General features: G+C 35.7%; 2 protein-coding genes across 3 annotated transcripts in view; one reads left to right on the top strand and one right to left on the bottom strand.

The window, feature by feature from the left end:
- LOC128234590 (E3 ubiquitin-protein ligase TTC3-like) overlaps positions 1–12,640 on the top strand; it is a 62,585-nt gene extending 49,945 nt beyond the window's left edge. For both annotated transcript variants that reach the window (XM_052948897.1, XM_052948896.1), the window contains 7 exons: positions 3,410–3,512; positions 4,214–4,312; positions 5,086–5,167; positions 5,561–5,855; positions 7,508–7,646; positions 10,457–10,696; positions 11,285–12,640. In XM_052948897.1, coding sequence (XP_052804857.1) covers positions 3,410–3,512; positions 4,214–4,312; positions 5,086–5,167; positions 5,561–5,855; positions 7,508–7,646; positions 10,457–10,696; positions 11,285–11,374 — 1,048 coding nt within the window. In that variant the 3' untranslated portion in view covers positions 11,375–12,640. The remainder of the gene's footprint in view (positions 1–3,409; positions 3,513–4,213; positions 4,313–5,085; positions 5,168–5,560; positions 5,856–7,507; positions 7,647–10,456; positions 10,697–11,284) is intronic.
- Positions 12,641–16,747: 4,107 nt separating this feature from the next.
- On the bottom strand, positions 16,748–19,178 carry LOC128234595 (uncharacterized). Its single transcript, XM_052948901.1, has 2 exons — positions 18,715–19,178; positions 16,748–18,385 (listed from the first exon to the last, which is right to left on the bottom strand). The coding sequence occupies exons 1-2, from the start codon at positions 18,845–18,847 to the stop codon at positions 17,493–17,495; spliced, it is 1,026 nt and encodes a 341-aa protein (XP_052804861.1). The 5' UTR covers positions 18,848–19,178; the 3' UTR covers positions 16,748–17,492.
- Between the last annotated feature and the right edge of the window lies 1 nt (position 19,179).

Below are 19,179 nucleotides of genomic sequence, written 5' to 3'. Positions count from 1 at the left end.
TTTGCCACATGTACTTAGTCAATGGAACTTTTCAATAAACAAAGTAGAAAAAATGATCTCAACCTTGACATTTATGCAAACTGAGTAAAGTCTTGGGTTCGGCTTAGTGTTTGGCTTATGTGTTTCAATGCACATACTGTAATTGTTCATGTATAGGACGCACCAATAGATAGGACGCAGGCATAGAAATACCTTAAAATTCGTGAAAAAAAAACTTAGAGCGGCTTATACCATAGATAAGACGCAGTGAATAAAAAATAAAATCAGAAAGCCATTATGTTTGTTTACAGTGCCGGTTTTTATGGATCATGTAAACGGCAATCGTTATAATTTCCATGCGATAATAAATATGAAAGTAAAATATGTTTCTTTGTTTATAAACATGTCAACACCTTCAGCAAAGTATGTGGCAATGTTCGAAAAGACAACCCTATAATCAAACTCGCTATACATTGAGAACTCGTTCATTCAAAGATGAAAGTTCGTAAAATGCTATAGAAAATGCGAACTGATGATGAAAAATGTTGTCAAACACTATAAAACCTTTTAAAATAATTGATAATTGTATTGTACAGACGAGACTCGCTATTTTAAATATTGTTGATTTGAAGCCGACGATCACTGCCGATTTGTAGACATTGGAAAGCTGGTGCTAACACAATCAAATACATTAATTTATCAGTAAATGATTTGAAAGTGTATTTATAAAATATTCATGATGAACATTTCTTTGTAACCCCCCAAAAATATTTTGATGCGTTATGTCGCATTTACCTATCACACCTACGATCATGTCAAAATTTTCCGAAACCGCCATTTTGTCGGAACGATTTTCGGCGTTATTTTATCAATGTTCTATGCTGTATAAGTGTTTCTTTAAGCAAGGGCAGTGATTTTTATTGTCATTTTAATCCAAAACATCAACAAATTAAGCATAACCAAAGACAATTAAATAACAGCCAGGCTGAATGTAACATTCGTACCCAACTATGATCTTAACAACTAAAATTCGTCCCCTTCATATTTGTTTTTTGTGTGTATTTATGCCAGTATAATTGTTTAAAATGCTTAACTGTCTGTTGTTTTATTTTATTTTACATGAAATGTAGGAGAAAATAAGACATTGCACTAAAGAAGAGTCCAGACAAGTACAGTAATATTACCATAGACAAATTTTAATTTTGTTATTAAAACGCACCCTTCTAAATATTGTGAAAAAGCAACATTTTGTACAAGTCTGAAAATCATGGAAAATGATTTGAATTGAGTATGAAAACAAAAAAATTCATGAACCCCCCTTGTGACAGGAGTGGACCCCTCCCACTCCCATCCCCATGCGCCCCTATGCTAGACTCTTGTTATGGTTGAATATAACAATAAACATAAATATAAACATTTTGTGCATCAAACGCGCTACTTTACCTACAAATTCTATGAAAATTCCTAAAAATTCCTGAAATTCAGACATGGAATTTAAAAAAATCCTGATTTTGGGTCTTATTGAAACCCCTGAACTAACGTTTTTTTAACTCACCACATTCCAATTTACCTATGCTGATATAACTAAATTGAGGGGATGTGAGTTACGTCCCTTTAAAATAGGTCAACAAACTCATTTTTCCCATTTAATTTATCTGAAGAGCCATATTCGTCTGACTTTGAAAAAAATTGTCAGAAGTCTAATACCATAGATAAGATGCAGGCATTTTTTCTTGGGAATTCTAGGGGGAAAAGTGCAGCCTATACATGGACATTTACAGTATTAAATACAAGGGGTTTTGTAGAATCTTTTTACTTTAGAAATTGTTTTCTTCTATTGGCAAAACGAAAGGACACACTGTTAGAATAAATTGCCTTAAAATTTGCAAAAGATTTTCCTAACGGGTCCTTTACCATTCAGTCATATCAATCAAGCTTTTTGTTTTACAATTTTGGATAAAAACTTTGTGTAATTTATTGTACTGTATATTCAATTGAAAAAAAATATTCATTGTATGTGAAGAAGCTTCAATTCGTAATTGTCAAGACTGGGAGAGCCAAATAATCCCTTTTTAAGGGAACACACTAACAGATTGTTATCAAACTTTTATGGAATTGAGTCTTTTTCATTAATCTTTTTGATCAAAATAAAACACCAAACAGCAACTGGCAGATACTTAATTGGACAGATTTTATTACAGTAATTCATAAAGCGTTACTAACACTTTTTGGAAATATAGAGTATTTTCTCTCACATTTCGAAACTAATTATTAACAAGAGAGCTTCAATGTGATTCTTTTACTAGGATTTTTTGCCATTGGCATTTTAACATTTCACACCAATTTTTGTTTCAATGTCCGACTCTATAGAATGTGAACAAGTCCTTTAAGTGTGCTTTTGTGTATTTAATTCAGAAATCCCTCACCTTGTTTCTATATCTCCATTGCAGTGCTCCAACTAAGGCTAAATAGCATGGTTGGGTACCCACTTGCTGTTTTTGAGCACCCTGCTGTCTTTTTACTACACCCCACTGTGCCCTTTTGTTTGACAAAGTATATATTCAAAAATAAGTATTTAAATAATAAATATACATAATTTCAATACAAAAGTATGGAGAGGTTACAACATATACTCAATAAGAATTGAACATTGTTCTTTGCAAGTTCCCCATTAAGACTCATTCAATGCTCATCTAAAGTGCCCTTTCTCACCTTGCACCCTGCTCTTTTCAAATCCTGGGTGGAGCACTGCTTTGTATACAAAGTTGTTCATAATTGTCAGGGGCCAGTTGGGTGGGTAGATCTAGCACTTTTTAAGAGTAAGCGCTTTTGGTTGATAAATAAAGAATAAGTTATTTAATACGAAAAAGAGGGACAGGGACAGACCTTTGTGACAGTTCATTTTAGATGTTGATTTACTATGTTACAGTCTGAATCAAAATAACGCTCTCTGCAAGGTAGCAAAATTCAAGCCATGGAAGATTATGAAGTGCGCTAATGTAACATACTGTTGCATAGGATTTGTTCTTTGAGTGCTTGAGAGCTAATAGCCTCGAGGTGACATTTGCAATTTATTTAAATTCTTTCTATCAGTGTTAAGGATTGAGAAAACAACAATTTGCACATTGTTATCGAAAAACAACAATTTTCACAATGTTATAGAATACAACAATTTGTACAATGTTATAGAAAAACAACAATTTTCACAATGTAATTAGCAACTCAGATATTAATTTCCTTTCTATTTTAGACCTACGGAGGACTCTACATTGTTCTTATACTTCATTTGATATTTTCCTTTCAACATTAATTTTAGGGAGGTGGTTAAAAATCCTCTTCAGATTCAAACTTGAATTACTCCTCATTAATAATGAGACATCAGGTCTGGCATGTACCTCTTAGATTAAAATACTTAAATTCTTGATTTCAGACTGGAGGAGGAGCCCAAGTCAGTGCCGCCAGCTCTCCAACAAGCGCTGGACTTCTGGGCCAATGTGAAGACTCAATCAGAGGATAACCTTGTCAAGATTAAGGTAATGTTAATGGGAAATGTGGTGAATATGATGAAACAATGTTCCTTACAAGTTAAAAAACATGGAGCTATAAGCTGGCAGACAGAATGATCTGGTGAGGATAATTATTGTCCATCTCCATGGCCTAGTTGTTAAGGTGTCCGCCTGTGAAGTGGGAGGCGGTGGGTTCGTTCCCTGGCCGAGCCATACCGAAAGACCTTAAAAGATGGTACAAGTAGCTCCTTCACCAGGCCCTTAGCATTTAAAGGGTAGTGCTCAGAAAAGTGGTGTACTCAGTACTGGTTTAACCCAGGAAAGTTGTACCCTGTGTAGTGGTGCTCTACAGCGAGAATGTAAAAGAACCAAGGGGTCTCTTCGAAAAAGAGCTAGGGTATCGCACCCAGACTTCCTTGTATCCCACCTCTGTCTCTTCCATGTGCTGTCCCTTCAGCATAAGCAAGAACCCCGTTGGAAATAATGTGCTTGCACTTTTACGGGTTATCCTTGACCACAAGGTCTAAATAAATACATACAGTTACATACAAGTTAGGAGCTAAGTAGGCAGTTGTTCATCATAATTAATCATGACTATGTTAAAACTTTTTTTGATATATATCTAGGGGTCATAATAAAAAGAGACAAACTGATTTGCTCTATACAGAGACAAATATGAGAAAATATTTATGAAAGTGGCTCCAGATTTTCAATGTTTTTTTACACAGGGTGAGTATGATGTACAGATGGAGGAGGTACAGAGGGGAAGACAATTGTCCGAGCTCACCTCCATCAGGGTCCGCAGTCCGCCCCCAGTACCAGAGAGTGTGAGTGTTTAAATGCAGTTATTAACAATTAACAAAATATTGCAAACCAAGAGTGTACTACAGATTATTGAAAAATCAAGTGTATAATATAACCGAAAAGTGTATAACAAAATTTTAAAAAATCGAGAGTGTATAACAAAATACTGAAAAATTAAGAGTGTATAACAAAATAGTGAGAGAAAAAAAAGAAATACAGTTGATTACTCAGGGATGTGATTTGTCCGCGGATTCGCAGAATTCCGCGGATCTAATGGCCCAAGGCACCCCTCCCCCCCCCCCCCCCCCCCCCAAAAAAAACTTTTTTTTTTTTTTTTTAGCTGATTAATAAAGATACTAGTGTGCTTTTGGTTGTTAGGGTTTATATCCCAGTTTGCTTCAAATTTAAAGTCAGAAGAACCCTCAAAAGAGCTTAAAAAGCCAGTTTTTATTTTATGACTGTGTGCTTTTGACCCCAAAAGTGCCTCAAGAACCCATGGCCGAAATGGTTTCAGCCCTCCAGCTGCCAGGTCAATCACATCCCTGATTACTAAATAATCGTACATGCAAACTGAAGTGTTGCCTATGTAGCCAAACTATGTGTTTTAGATATTCGAAAAATTGATAGTAAAATTCACTTGTTAATAAGATGGTACCAATACCTGTAACTGTGAACACATGTGTAGCTAATTTAGGTTGTGTATTCAATATATAATCTCAGCCCCGGGACTTGTGATAATTTCCACACTGTCCTAAGCTTTAATGATGTAAATATCGAGGAACTCAATTTCTTTCAGTTGAAGGCAATGCCCTTCATGCAGCCTGGGTTTATGATGCCCCGGATGCCCATGTCGAACAGACAGCCCATTGGACAGTCAGGTAACGGCTATTTTAAAGGTTTAAAGGGATGTTAGAAATACGGACTAATCTCAGTTTTACAGACATAGCTGCTGATGTAAGAATCACAGAAAGGGAAGAGGAATAAAAAACAAATTTCAGAAGACTTATTTAAGATTCATATACAAAGTGAAAATTATGAGTTGATCTTATGACGTTTTATGGCAGCTGACTTATTACTTTGACTTTGTATAAAAAATATTATTAATCACTTACTGTAGATTTTTAATGTTGTCAGTTACAGAATAAGATTTTTTGTGGACTGTTTTATCTTAAAAATACAATGAAATAGAAATTCAACGACATTTATTTTTAATGTATATTTATATGTATGAAGTAGTATAACAAAATTTAAATTTACCATTCACCTTCCAGTGGGTGCCCTACCAGCCTCGACAATGAATGCCATCCTCGGTCCAGTAAGCTCCACACAGACCCCTATGTACAACATTTCCCAGCCCAGCCAGAACTCTGCCCCCCAACCCGTACCCATACGGCCTCTTCAGCCCTCTACAGTTGCTATCAGACTCCTGTCTGGGCCTCGTCCCTCACTGACCCAACCCCCTAGAGCCCCCCTGAGGCCCCTCGGAGTAAAGGGGTTACCTGGGCAGATGTCCAGTTTTGAGAAGCTGGTGTACAAGTTACAGAGTGTGTTCCCTGAGAAATCACGGTAAGTGGAGCAGATTCAAGATTTGGGGTAAGGGCTAGTCCATTTATACATATAACCCCCCGGGGGTAAGGCACTTTTAAATTATACCACCCCCCTATAGAAGCAAATTTACCTTTTTAGGGTCCAAATCAGTGAAAAAAGTAGGGATGGCAACGAGTACCCGAGTACTCGATTGAACGTCCGAGTACTCGAGTACCAAATCACTACTCGAGTACTCAGAAAAAATCTATAAAAGTCACAAAATACACGATTTACAGACGAAGTAACAGATCTGGTTAGTTGCCAAGAGGACAATTTACGGTCCCTCTTATCCCCGCTGTGTACACAATTGACCCTAATAAATTAGTTGAGAGTTGCAAACTGTCAGCAAAGGGCCCATATTTCCAATTAGCACTGATGTCAATTAGCAAAGTTTTGATAGCGGAACTATTACCTACACAATTATATTGTTTACCAATTAGAGTCCTTTCACCAAACAATGGACGCTAACGAGCGAGCAAGTAGCGACTGTTACGAGCATTGATTTCTTAATGGGCGTATTTTAACTATTTTTGCAATGATTATCACAATTGATTGGTTGATATCTTAAATCAAGAATTGTGAATATTAATGAGGTAAACAACAGTACGGAGTATTTCGTTCATTATTTTTATGTATGCTATTAATTTACGTTCATTGTAATTCTGATTGATTTTCATTATAAATCTTGACTATCAAGACGCACGAATAAAATCCGGGTTTAACTTTCCAGCATTATTGTAGATATTTTGCAGTGCATACTTATATGTAAAATCATTAAAGTGAAATGAAAAAGACAAAATTAAAAGCATGAAAAAGCATTTGTTTTCCCTTTATTTAATTTTCTGTTAAAGTAAATAATGAAAGTCTAATTTAAAGATGAAAATGACCAATAATACGACCAATGCACAATATACGTCATGAACGATACATGTATACACGATCTTGTCTTTCCCAAAAACGAATTCATTTTTTCCGAGTAATTGAGTACCCAAGTAAATCGAGTACCCAAGTACTCGATCGAAAGATAGTCTGAGTACTCGAGTACCAATTTTACTACTGGTTGCCATCCCTAGAAAAAAGACACCCACCTATATACTATGAAAATAATTGCCTTCCCCTCAATGGTTATGTTTTACTGGAATAGCCCTAATAGCGTTGTAATATCATTCAATAGTTGCATAGTGTTGTCAACCAAGTCATATTGAGCAACAATAAAAGTGTACAGTGCTTGATGCTCCTCTATGGAGGAGAAATTTTGCAACTTTGTATGAAATATTCTTAGCTTGCTTATCGTGGTAGTTAATTGTAGATCCCATTTGATATGACATGCTAAAATGGATTAAGACCACCCTTGATAAATACCTACCTAGAATATATTTAATCCAAGTCCACATGCATTTGTAATATATTTTGTTTGTTCAAGTTTATCACGTGACTAGAAAATCAGTCCATTCATTTAAAAGTTGTGAATATTTATATCAGGCAGGTTCCGTGTCATTGCGATTTCTTTTCAATGTTTGTTAAAATTTAATAAGGAATTAATTGACTTTCTTGATATGGTAAATGTATGAACACATTTTAGTCTCTAAAGAATTTTAGCTTCAGAACTAGAAAGGCATTTGTTTTTACAGGCCAGAGTTAAGCGCCCTTATCCAGGAGTTACGCCAAAGTCGTGGTGGGTCACTGTCAGGATTGACCATGGAAGACATATTGACCCAGATAACAGGGATGGTTCGCTCCAAGGACAGGCAGATTCTGCCTCTACAGAAGGTAGAATGTTTTGTAAAGTAAACAGAAGGTAGAATGTTTTGTAAAGTAAACAGAAGGTAGAATGTTTTGTAAAGTAAACAGAAGGTAGAATCTTTTGTAAAGTAAACAGAAGGTAGAATCTTTTGTAAAGTAAACAGAAGGTAGAATCTTTTGTAAAGTAAACAGAAGGTAGAATCTTTTGTAAAGTAAACAGAAGGTAGAATCTTTTGTAAAGTAAACAGAAGGTAGAATCTCAACATAAGTTATGGGTACCGGTAGCTTTTTTTATACGAAAATGAAAGCATCAAAGTTTTATTCTTCTTACACTGATTTATTCAATGAGTATTATTTCAACAGTATGGCCTAGTAGAGGCTAGTCACTATAGAATGTTTTAGTTTCCATTGGCCTTATATTTAAACAATTTGTCATGCCACTGATTATTATAAAAAAAATCACACAAAAGGGTTGTTTAAAAAAAAAAATCTAAATTTTTACTTATTTTTAGCTCGACTATTCGAAGAATAAGGAGAGCTATCCTAGTCACCCGAGCGTCTGCGTAACCACTTATGTTAAAGTTTGCATACCACCTCAAATATTTTCAAAGTCCATTGACATAGGGCTTTGAATTTTTGCACACTTGTTTACCATCATGCCCCCAACCTATAAACAGGAGGAGGTAACTCTATGAAGCATTTTGACAAAATTATGCCCCTTTTGCAACTTAGAATTTACGTTAAAGTTTGCGTACCACCTCAAATATTTTCAAAGTCCATTGACATCTGGCTTTGAAACTTTGCACGCTTGTTCACTATCATGCCCCCAACCTGTACACAGAAGGAGGTAACTCTATCAAGCATTTTGACAAAATTATGCCCCTTTTTCTACTTAGAATTTACGTTAAAGTTTGGGTACCACCTCAAATATTTTCAAAGTCCATTGACATCTGGCTTTGAAACTTTGCACACTTGTTCACCATCAAGCCCCCCCCCCCCCAGCTTGTACACGGGATAAGGTAACTCTATCAAGCATTTTGACAAAATTATGCCCCCAAAGGTGGGCATATTAAAATCGCACCGTCCGTCCGTGTGTCCGGCTCAATAACTCGTGTCCGGGCTGTAACTTTCCCTTGTATGGACAGATTTTAAAATATCTTGCCACATGTGTTCCACATACCAAGACGACGTGTCGTGTGCAAGACCCGTGCCCCTACCTCAAAGGTCAAGGTCACACTTAGTATTTATTCACAATGGAGTGCTGCATATAGGACATAGAGTATAGGTTGTCGTGTCCGGGCTGTAACTTTCCCTTGTATGGACAGATTTTAAAATAACTTGCCACATGTGTTCCACATACCAAGACGACGTGTTGCGTGCAAGACCCGTGCCCCTACCTCTAAGGTCAAGGTCACACTTAGTGTTTATTCACAATGGAGTGCTGCATATAGGACATAGAGTATAGGTTGTCGTGTCCGGACTTTTACTTTCCCATGTATAGACAGATTTTAAAATAACTTGCCACATGTGTTCCACATACCAAGACGAAGTGTTGCGTGCAAGACCCGTGTCCCTACCTCAAAGGTCAAGGTCACACTTAGTGTTTATTCACAATGGAGTGCTGCATATAGGACATAGAGTATAGGTTGTCGTGTCCGGGCTGTAACTTTCCCTTGTATGGACAGATTTTAAAATAACTTGCCACATGTGTTCTACATACCAAGACAACGTGTCGCGTGAACGACCCGTGTCCCTACCTCTAAGGTCAAGGTCACACTTAGTGTTTATTCACAATGGAGTGCTGCATATAAGGACCTAGTGTATAGGTTGTCGTGTCCGGGCTGTAACTTTCTCTTGTATGGACAGATTTTAAAATAACTTGCCACATGTGTTCCACATACCAAGATAACGTGTCGCGTGCAAGACCCGTGGCCCTACCTCTAACAACAGAGTGCTGCATATAAGGACATAGAGTATAAGTTGTCGTGTCTGGGCTGTAACTTTCCCTTGTATTGACAGATTTTAAAATAACTTGCCACATGTGTTCCACATACCAAGACGACGTGTCGCATGACAGACCCGTGTCCCTATCTCAAAGGTCAAGGTCACACTTGGGTGTTTATTCACAATGGAATGCTGCATATATAAGGACATAAGAGTGTCGGTTGTCAACTATGGGTGGTATTTTTTATGTTTAGAGGCAATTTAAAATAACTTGCCATATGTATTTGACATGTAAAGGCAAGATCAACTTTTCATGTACTGACCTTGTACATAGGTCAATGTCACAATCGGGGGCATTTGTCACATACTGTGACAGCTCTTGTTCTACTTAGAATTTATGTTAAAGTTTGCGTAACACCTCAAATATTCTAAGTCCATTGACATCTGGCTTTGAAACTTTGCAAGCTTGTTCACCATCATGCCCCTGTACACAGGAGGAGGTAACTCTATCAAGCATTTTGACAAAATTATGCCCCTTTTTTGACTTAGAATTTACGTTAAAGTTTGCGTACCACCTCAAATATTTTCCAATTTAATTTATGTAAATATCTCAGCACATCATGTATTGCATTGAAATCTAATCTAACAGTGATCCATGCATGTTTCGCCAAAACTTTTCAATCCATACACCGAAAAGCGGCGGAATAGTCGATATAGTAGTTATTTTTGTTACCATTAATTCTTGCATTGCCAATTTTAAACTTTGCAATATTAACCAGATCAAATCATCTTGGAAAAAAGGGGAAAGCAATTTACAGTTCTGCATGGAAGTTGATTTAAAACTTTTTAACTATGATGTCAGCAGCTTATATATACTGTTTCTCATCTAACAGGGCCCCACACCCCCGCCAGGCCTCAGTAACAAGTGGGCGTTTCCTAGCAATGGCGCAGCAGCACTGATGGGTAGGCCAGCCAATAGCAGCTCAGGGGCGGAGCTTCACAGAATAACAACCAATGGGGGCTTAGGATCTGAGCTATTTAAAGAAGAGGAGGATCCATGTGTGATTTGTCATGAAGAGATGGATTTGAAGCAGGTGGTCACTCTGCAGTGTGGTCATATCTTCCATGATGAGGTAGGACAGATTGATTATTGGTAAAGGCAATGTAAGATCAATGTATAATAGATTGCTTGATTTTCATAGCCTTGGTGTTGTCTGGATTAGCGATGATGTTGTTGTGAATAACTTTTAATATGATTAGCGTTACCTTTAACTTGAAATCTGATGCACATGGTATGTTCACTTTAACACAATGTACACATGAGTATCAATTAATATAATGGCTGAGAAAAAAAAGAACAAGTATTGGCATTTACCTGCAGTGCTTTTTGGTGTATATGAAAATGTGAGAAACACCATAGTGGTAATTAAAGGTTTTTTGCTAAAGTATTTCATTTTGTTGTGCATGCCTTGAAGGGTTGCTGAAATATAATTTGATATTACAAGGAAGGTTTGATTAATATATAGTTAAATCTTGTTTGGTTATGAGATGCAAGTTGGCATTGATTACTGTTGTCTATGTGGGATTTCTAATAAAAATACGCTTCGATCATGGAGAAGACATGTGTATTTAAATACAGTGTGGAAAAACATTCTAAGTTGTCCATACCAGTGGGTGTATTTCAAAGTCATAAAAAGTAACGATTGTTGTCTGTATTTCAGTGTATCCGAAAGTGGTTCCAGGAGCAGAGTACCTGCCCCAACTGCCGAGTCCACGCCCTGCTTACCGACGAATTTCCATCCCTGGGTTAAGCATTATACCAATCGCCGATTAACAGAAGTTCCCACAAAAGATTTTGAAAATTCTCAATTTCCTAAGGGTCTACAGAGTGTATTGAGAGTGTCTATGGTTCTACAAAATTCCTATTAATCAGAAAAATGTATTTAGGAAATTCCATTGTGTATAAAAAATTCCCATTTGTCAAAATTTCCCATTGGTCTACAGACATTCTACCAGTGATGTTTTTTTTCTCTGGTGATATCGAGAGAGTAAACTTTGTGGTTTATTTCCCACTCATATATTTTTTATGTGATTGACAATTACTTGTCTTAATTACTAATTCATTGAAATGTGTGGATATTTGTTTGATTGAAATATTTTATTTGTTTTACAAATACATGTATTTTATATATAAGAACTTATGCCAAACAAGTGAAGTGGAAATTGATAATAATGCATTCAATGAAAACTGTTTTAATCCCATGTTATTACTAACTCTTATCTAAGTTTGTTAATACTTTAAATTGAAAACATAGAGTGGATTTCATATGTTTTATGATTTTTCTTATTTTATGTTGTTAAATGTTAACTGTATATTATATAATGCGCATCAATTCTTTGCATTTTATTTTCAGATATGCATTGACCTTCAACTTATAATTTAATTCTCATAGGATTAGATTGTTTCATCGTCGTCTATTATTCTTTCACTACTGTTTGAAAGGTTTGAGTCTTTAATTTTTTTTCATATTGAAATTTTAAAACATCACTTTGGGAATTGACTGTTTTCTTGAACTTGTTCATATAAATTATTGTTGTTTCTTGAGTCGCTTATTTGTATCTGAACAAATACATGTTGTCCTTTTTAATGCCAGCTTCACTGTTTTAATTTTTATACCTGGTATTATTTTATAATCAAATAAAAATGGTTTTACATGTATACTACGGAATATTAATAGTACAAGTTAACTTGTTAGTACCTACAATATATACAGTATATTTTTAGACCATTTTATTGTAAATGCCAACTCTTGCTAAATGGGTTAATTTTATGATTATGTTGTGTTATCAATTTTATTGTTATTTTATTTGTTTGCATCGTGTTGCCATAAAGTTGTATTCTGTTTGAATGGAGAGTTTCTTCAGCATTGTACATGTTACCACGGTCACACAAGTAGTGCCATTTGTAACTGATGCTAGGTTATTGTCAACTTGTCATAAATGTCTCGTATTAATCACTGGAATACCAGTATGGTGTACCAGCTTAAAATTTGAACAAAAAAATATTTTGTCATATACTTCTGTCTTTGTTTGTTTTTTTCACACGGACCAATAAAATATTTATATTAAGTTTGAAAATTTGGCCATAGCCCTGATAGCTAAGCGGTAGATGCTCTTCAGGTGGGGCCCAATAACTCCCTTACCTGGCATTGCATTAGAGGCTAGTACTTGAAAATTCGAAGAAATATGTACTGGTTAAAACCAAGGCAAGTTGTCTACCGTGTATCGATGCTTTACACAAGGCCATTACTAAGCCAAAATGTTGATTCAAAATGAGGCTTAGGGTTTCGCACCTGTATCTCCTTTTATTTCATGTTTTTTTCTTCAAATCTTGATATCTAGATTCAACTAGTGGTCATAACACAATGGGACAACATAATAAACATCTAAGAAACAATAATGATAATTGTGAACCCGTACTTACAAAGTCACATAACACTCTAAAAATAACCTGAAGGACCACATAAAGAACTTACCCGGTTATGTTAATAGTAAATGAAGTGTTTCTTTACATCTATGTTGATATAGCACATATTATTTTCTTCACACCATTTGCATATGATGCGATTAAAAGGTGAAATATTGCACCCATTGACCAGGCAAATGAAGAGACCAATCAAAATCCTGTGGATGGGGTAGAGTAAAGTTGTTGGGAAATACATAAAAAAATCAAATATGAGATTTACATATGAATATGACTCACTCAAGGTGCAATACATCAAAGTCGTGGAGGGTCGCTGTCAGAACTTGAATAAACATGTTTAAATGTTTACTAGGGGGAAAGGCGTCCAATCCTCATCAAGAGCAATTGCACAGCCAGAGCGTGTAAATGTGTACAGTATGTATGTAAAATGTATTTGAGCGAATCTCGACACATCCCTGAACATGTTGCAGTTAATCAAAGTATGCAAGACACCTCTTCAGAGATTTGATCGTACTGGACTGTTCGAATAACACTATAAGCTTTGATTGAAAACAACTTTAAGCTTTGATTGAAAACAAAACATTTAAAGCTGTCACGTGCTACTTATAATTGGACGTAGAAAGCATGGTCAGTCTTGAAATATTGGTAACTGAGCACCGTCCTATCTCGTTCCCTACCTCATATTGGTTGAGACTACAAAACCAGCACTGCCCACTCCATACATATACCAGTAGCTTCAAAAGTAGGACAACCAAGGATGTTGTACTTGTGGACATGCAACTAGTGAAACATTATTTGTTGCCAAACTAGTCACTGCCATTTCGGAGACCATTTATTGTTTATTCACTTGTTAATATAACCTTATATGACCTTTTAAGTCAAATGCAATGTTTTTGTATTTTTTAGTACAATTCAAATACTAATTTTCCTGTGTAATTTTCCTCACTATAGGTTAACCCACAACCGGTCTTTAAGTGCCTCAATTACTATCAAGAATTTGATGACTTAGTTTTATCTCAGAAGACTAACATGCATGTACCTGCATTTGGAACTCATGTATTGACTGGCAGTATTGCAAATATTATCAGTAATGTCAATGAACAGTCATAATCAAAATGAAACTGTAATTTGAATGCTCCTTTTCTATGCCAGCTGACAAGTTGATGACCCGTTTGTTTGGGGATCAAAGGTCAAGGTCACTGAATGATGAAAATACTGAATTTTCCTTTGTTTGGGTCAGTAGGTCAAAACTAGCAGTGTTTTTAAAATCCATATTCAATCTGGAAGGTATTGATCTTGGCTATGAACATTATCTGATGAATAGATATTGACAAGTAAATGATCTTCAGCTATGGGCTCAGGAGGTGAAAGGTCATCACAGTGATTTGAAAACTGCACAATAACAGACAGCGGTTTAATCAAGGGTCATGGGACCAGTTGGTGATGGTACTTCAAAAGTTTGTGATGACCCCTATTGTTTTAGGGAAAGAATTTCAAAGAAAAAAAACATTGCATTGCTTGGAAAACTTAATCCCCACAATAACTAGAACAATTTGACAAAGGTTCATAAAGCTACAGGGCTGTGTTGACAAGGTTGACTGCATTGTTTTGAATCAGAATCAAGATCACTATCATCATTCTTTGGAAAAATTACCCTCTAAATAAATTGAAAATGGTTTGACCCAAGATCATGAAACTTGAGTGGTAGATTGCTCATGACAAGTAGATGATCTCAACAGGCACATTAAATGTTTTGATTAACATTTATTCATATGCAAAGTTACAAGCCAGTATGATATTGGTCAGTGGCTTGATTTTCTTGTGAATTCAACCGATCGATTACAGGTTGGCACAAATGATTATGTCAATGGGCCTAAAGTTACTTTTGGTGAGTAGATGAAAGGTCAAGGTCACATTCATCATACTTAACTTTGTGAACAGTTTGACTTCTTAATTGTATGAGATTGAATTGTTGTCCTTGAAGGTTAGCTGACCCCTAGTGATTTTGGGATCAGTCGATCAAGGTAATAATATTTTTTTTGTGAGATAGTCCATACAATCACTAAAGAATGGTATGACGCAGAGTCATTTAACTAGTAGATTTTGCAGTCAATTCTCAAGATCAAAGACATCACCCTGGTGAAGTGTCTGCTGCAGTATTTAATTTATACCCAACATCCACCCTAAAGCAAACAAAGTATGAAGAGGTGTACATTGGAGTTACCATATGGTTGTTTGATTGGTCAGTCTGTTGCAAAAGTAAATTGATTGTTCTAAATCTTGGTACACATGAACATCATGAAATGTACTAATGCCTAACACAATTTTCATTGTGGCCAGTCCGTTTCGAAGCTATGGCAAAATTATTAGCTCTTTTGCAATGGGGTTTCCAATTAATAGCTACGTGGCCACAAAATCCCCAGTTAAAAATGTGCAAAAATAACACTAAATATTTCCTTATCTGTACACAAATCTTTTTTGTTTTTGTTTTGATCATTAAAGTCAAATGAGTTAAGAAAATAACAATGCACTAAAATTAATACTTCCTTTTGTGCATGCATCAATTGTACAACTAAATTGCCCTTCTTAAAAGTTTCTCATTAAAACTTCTTCCACAATGTAAGATGGCTTGTTCTGAAACTTCATACAGTGACATCCTAAAATTAACTAGTGCTTGGCATATTTTCATGATAAACAACCTAGTCAACATTAGTCTTCGAGGTATGTTCCTGTGTACTTAATTTTACACATACATACAGGCTGCAACTACAAATGTTTGTGAAGTGAGCTCCTTCCACAGTTTAACGGGAACGTTCTCTGATGTTGGGTTTCTTTCTACATCTTATGGTGACATTGCATGCATAGCTTAAATGCAATGGTAGATGTACTTAATTTTACACCGGGACTACAAATATTTATGAGGTGAGCTCCTTCCAAAGTCTAAAGGGACTAGTCACCAGATGATACAATTGCAAGAAAATTGTCTGGTATCTAGTTACATGTACATCTAGTCTGGTACATGTAGATAGCTCCTGTGCAGTAGACGCCATATGGAGAGTTATAGCAAGGTTTTAAAAAAGGGCAGGTTGCAAGCAGAAGAGGGACAACTCAATGCTCAGGGAGAAAAGAGCACTTGATGTCTGGTTGTAAAGAACTTGTACATTATCAATTTGACAGAGTGTTAAAAATTGTGTTAAATTGAAGATATATTAGATTTCAACTGCCAAATAATTATGTAAAAAAATTCTTTTTATTTATGTTTATAAATTTCAATCAAAACAAAAAAACTATTTGACAGTCTTAAACAGCTATTAAGCCCATACTTGTCCCCATTGGGGCAGAAGGGTGCTACCAAGAAAGACATGGTGTGGAGCCCTTTAACAACTCTTCAGTTAAAACTCTACCATATGCATAAAGTCTTTTCCTCGTTTGTTAGTGGAAACTTTGTCCACCAGTCCTGCTTATGACTTAATGCTGTATAAAAAATGATGAATACATTTTCTTTCTGTTAAATGTCAAGGCACTTTCTAAAATACCTTTAATGTTAATTAGCACATCCCTGATCAAATGGCATAAGAAAAAAGCAAAGATAAAATATGCATAGAATATACCAGAAATGTACAGACATTAAAGTCAAATTATAGGGCACAGTTAAGTGTCTCTGACTTAGACATTAACATAAAATAAACAAAATCACAACTTAAAACTTAGACTTTAATAAAATGTTAAAGTACAAATGAACAATGATCAATAAATAAAGCACATTTACACCAAGCATTTTAAAACTATTTACAACGCAAGCACATGACAAAATTTAACCAAGCAAGAGTCACCTTTCTGTATTATAAATAAAACAATCTGTGAATGGGCTACAATGACATACGATCATAAATAAACAGCTGCAACTTATCCTAAGGGAATCTTTTCTTGGCTTACACTGAGTATTTTGTATTCAATTATCTACCTGCATTTCTTGACCACCAGTCATTTCTAAAGGTTTAAACTTTTAAAAGACGTCACTACATTAACTATATAATTACATCTATAAATCATGATTATTACAGCACCCACTAGAAAGTGTGACAATAGTGTTTAAGACTGGGTATATAATAATTTGATCATCAAGATGTATTGAAAAAAATAGAGAAAAGATTTCAAATAAATCACATTTTTATGCCAGAACACACCTTATGATATACAGTTTCAAAATCTAAAAAAGTTCTCATTGCGGAAGGGGGCACCCCAAACCCCCACTGACATAAGTTGTGTTTGAATAATTTTATGGGGAAGGTCCTGATAACAATGTGTATATATACATACATATATATATATAGAGATAGACAATATTGGTATAAAGTCGAATAAAGTGAATTGTTCTATTTAGACTACATAATAAGCCCTAGCACAACGACAAACAAGAAAATTATCTTGACTTTCCATACGAGCTATACAATCTCATCCTCCGAAGTTAAGTCAATCTGTCCTTTTATCCCTGACATTTCTGGAGGACCCAGCTCGCAGTTACACTTTCCTGAGAGAGGGGCAATTCTATCATAATGATTTCCATGCGTATGGCAGATTGTTATACAACAATCGCAACCAGTGAGGTTGTTTGTTTTACGCAACTTCACTTGGGGTTGAAAGAGCAGCCATCTGTAAGTTTCACCCGTATTATCTGGTGACAAAATGTAGAAATCCCTGTTAAGCAAAGTTGCGGCTGCGTAGATTTCTGTTTGCGTACCCCATGTTTTGTCAACACGGATATCCGCAATATGTTCTGATATAGGACCATCAGTGAATGCTTCAAATTTCTTTGGATGCTTTTCTATGACATCAACAACAGCCTGTCTTATTTCATTGTAATACTTCTGGTTCCCATAAATAATTTTACTTAAAGCACGAAAGAAACAGTTTCCATCTCCTTTGATGCCATCAATTTGTCGACCTTGGCTGTTTAGAAAACCTTTCAAGTACTGATACACAGAGTAGTTAGATGTTCCATTTATCTCTTTCTCATCATCATCAACATCTATACAAATTGTTTCGCTAGACTTGACACCATGACTTCTTGTATTGTATGAGCTACTTCTAGTTTCCTCTCTCAAAGGCTTACGTCTCAAATTCCTCCTAAAAGGATCATCACTACTCTCATAATTGTCAAGATTCAAGGAAGCTGCTAATAGTTCATCGTTTTCTGTTGGGAATTTTGATGTTTCGTCCCGTGATCTTTTGCTGGCCCTTCTTGAACTGTTGTTCATATCATAGTCGTCTACATCAGACCACTCATCAGAAGAGTCAAAATGATCACTGTCAACAATTTGGATAGGTATCTCTATTTCTGAAAATGTACAAAAGAAAGAAATATGTTCTGATTCTAGATGACAACAATTGATTAATTGCATGAAATGAAAGTGAAATGATCAAATAGTATTTAGAGCAAATGGCCATCTTATCTGTCATAAAACGTTTCCCTGTAATTGATTCTATATTGTTCGTAATTAAAGATTGACATTTCCTATAATTATCATTTCACAAGCCAAGCCAAGCCAAAATGTGGATACATTGATCTATAATTAAAGTATGTATGTTAGTTTTCAATGAGTTCATTGCATGCGTATGTAAGTATCGAAACATTTTGAGCATAAATAGCAAAAAACAAACTCTAACCAGTTCGAGAATGACTGGCGTGATCTCTCCATCCTTCAAAACTGTTCCAATGTGGTTGTCTGTGTCCAGGTTGCCAACTCCACAATGAATCCCAAGGCGAGTGCTCGGGAAAAATGCTCCCTACAATTGTCATTGCAGCTCTCTTTATTTTTTGTAATAAACCTCCTCTTTTCTCTGTCTCTGGATTGTGGGAATCTGACCGTTTTCGCTTAGTTCCTCTTAGAGTTTGACTGTCAACTTGGTAGTTAGTCAAATCTGTACTGTCACGGGTTCCACATGCGTAATGAGCCGTGTTTGAACATCAACAGGTTAATCAGCCAGTTTCCGACCAATTGTAGGTCTAAACTGGCCGACAAACTGTCACGTGGGCTTATTTATATATTGAATCTACATGATTAACAAGTGTATTCTAGATGAATCACGAAATGTCAAAATACGTTGTAAACAAAAGTCACGTGACACCGG

The sequence above is a fragment of the Mya arenaria genome, chromosome 5 (genome assembly GCF_026914265.1).
Source record: "Mya arenaria isolate MELC-2E11 chromosome 5, ASM2691426v1".
Taxonomy (NCBI): domain Eukaryota; kingdom Metazoa; phylum Mollusca; class Bivalvia; order Myida; family Myidae; genus Mya; species Mya arenaria.
The sequence above is the reverse complement of the archived record's forward strand: the minus strand, read 5'-3'. Positions and strand labels throughout refer to the sequence as shown.

Coding starts and splice junctions, on each gene's coding strand:
- LOC128234595 (XM_052948901.1), bottom strand. CDS start 18,847: ATGACAATTGTAGGGAGCATTTTTCCCGAGCACTCGCCTTGGGATTCA. Junction 18,386..18,714: donor CGCCAGTCATTCTCGAACTG/GTTAGAGTTTGT, acceptor GTACATTTTCAG/AAATAGAGATACCTATCCAA.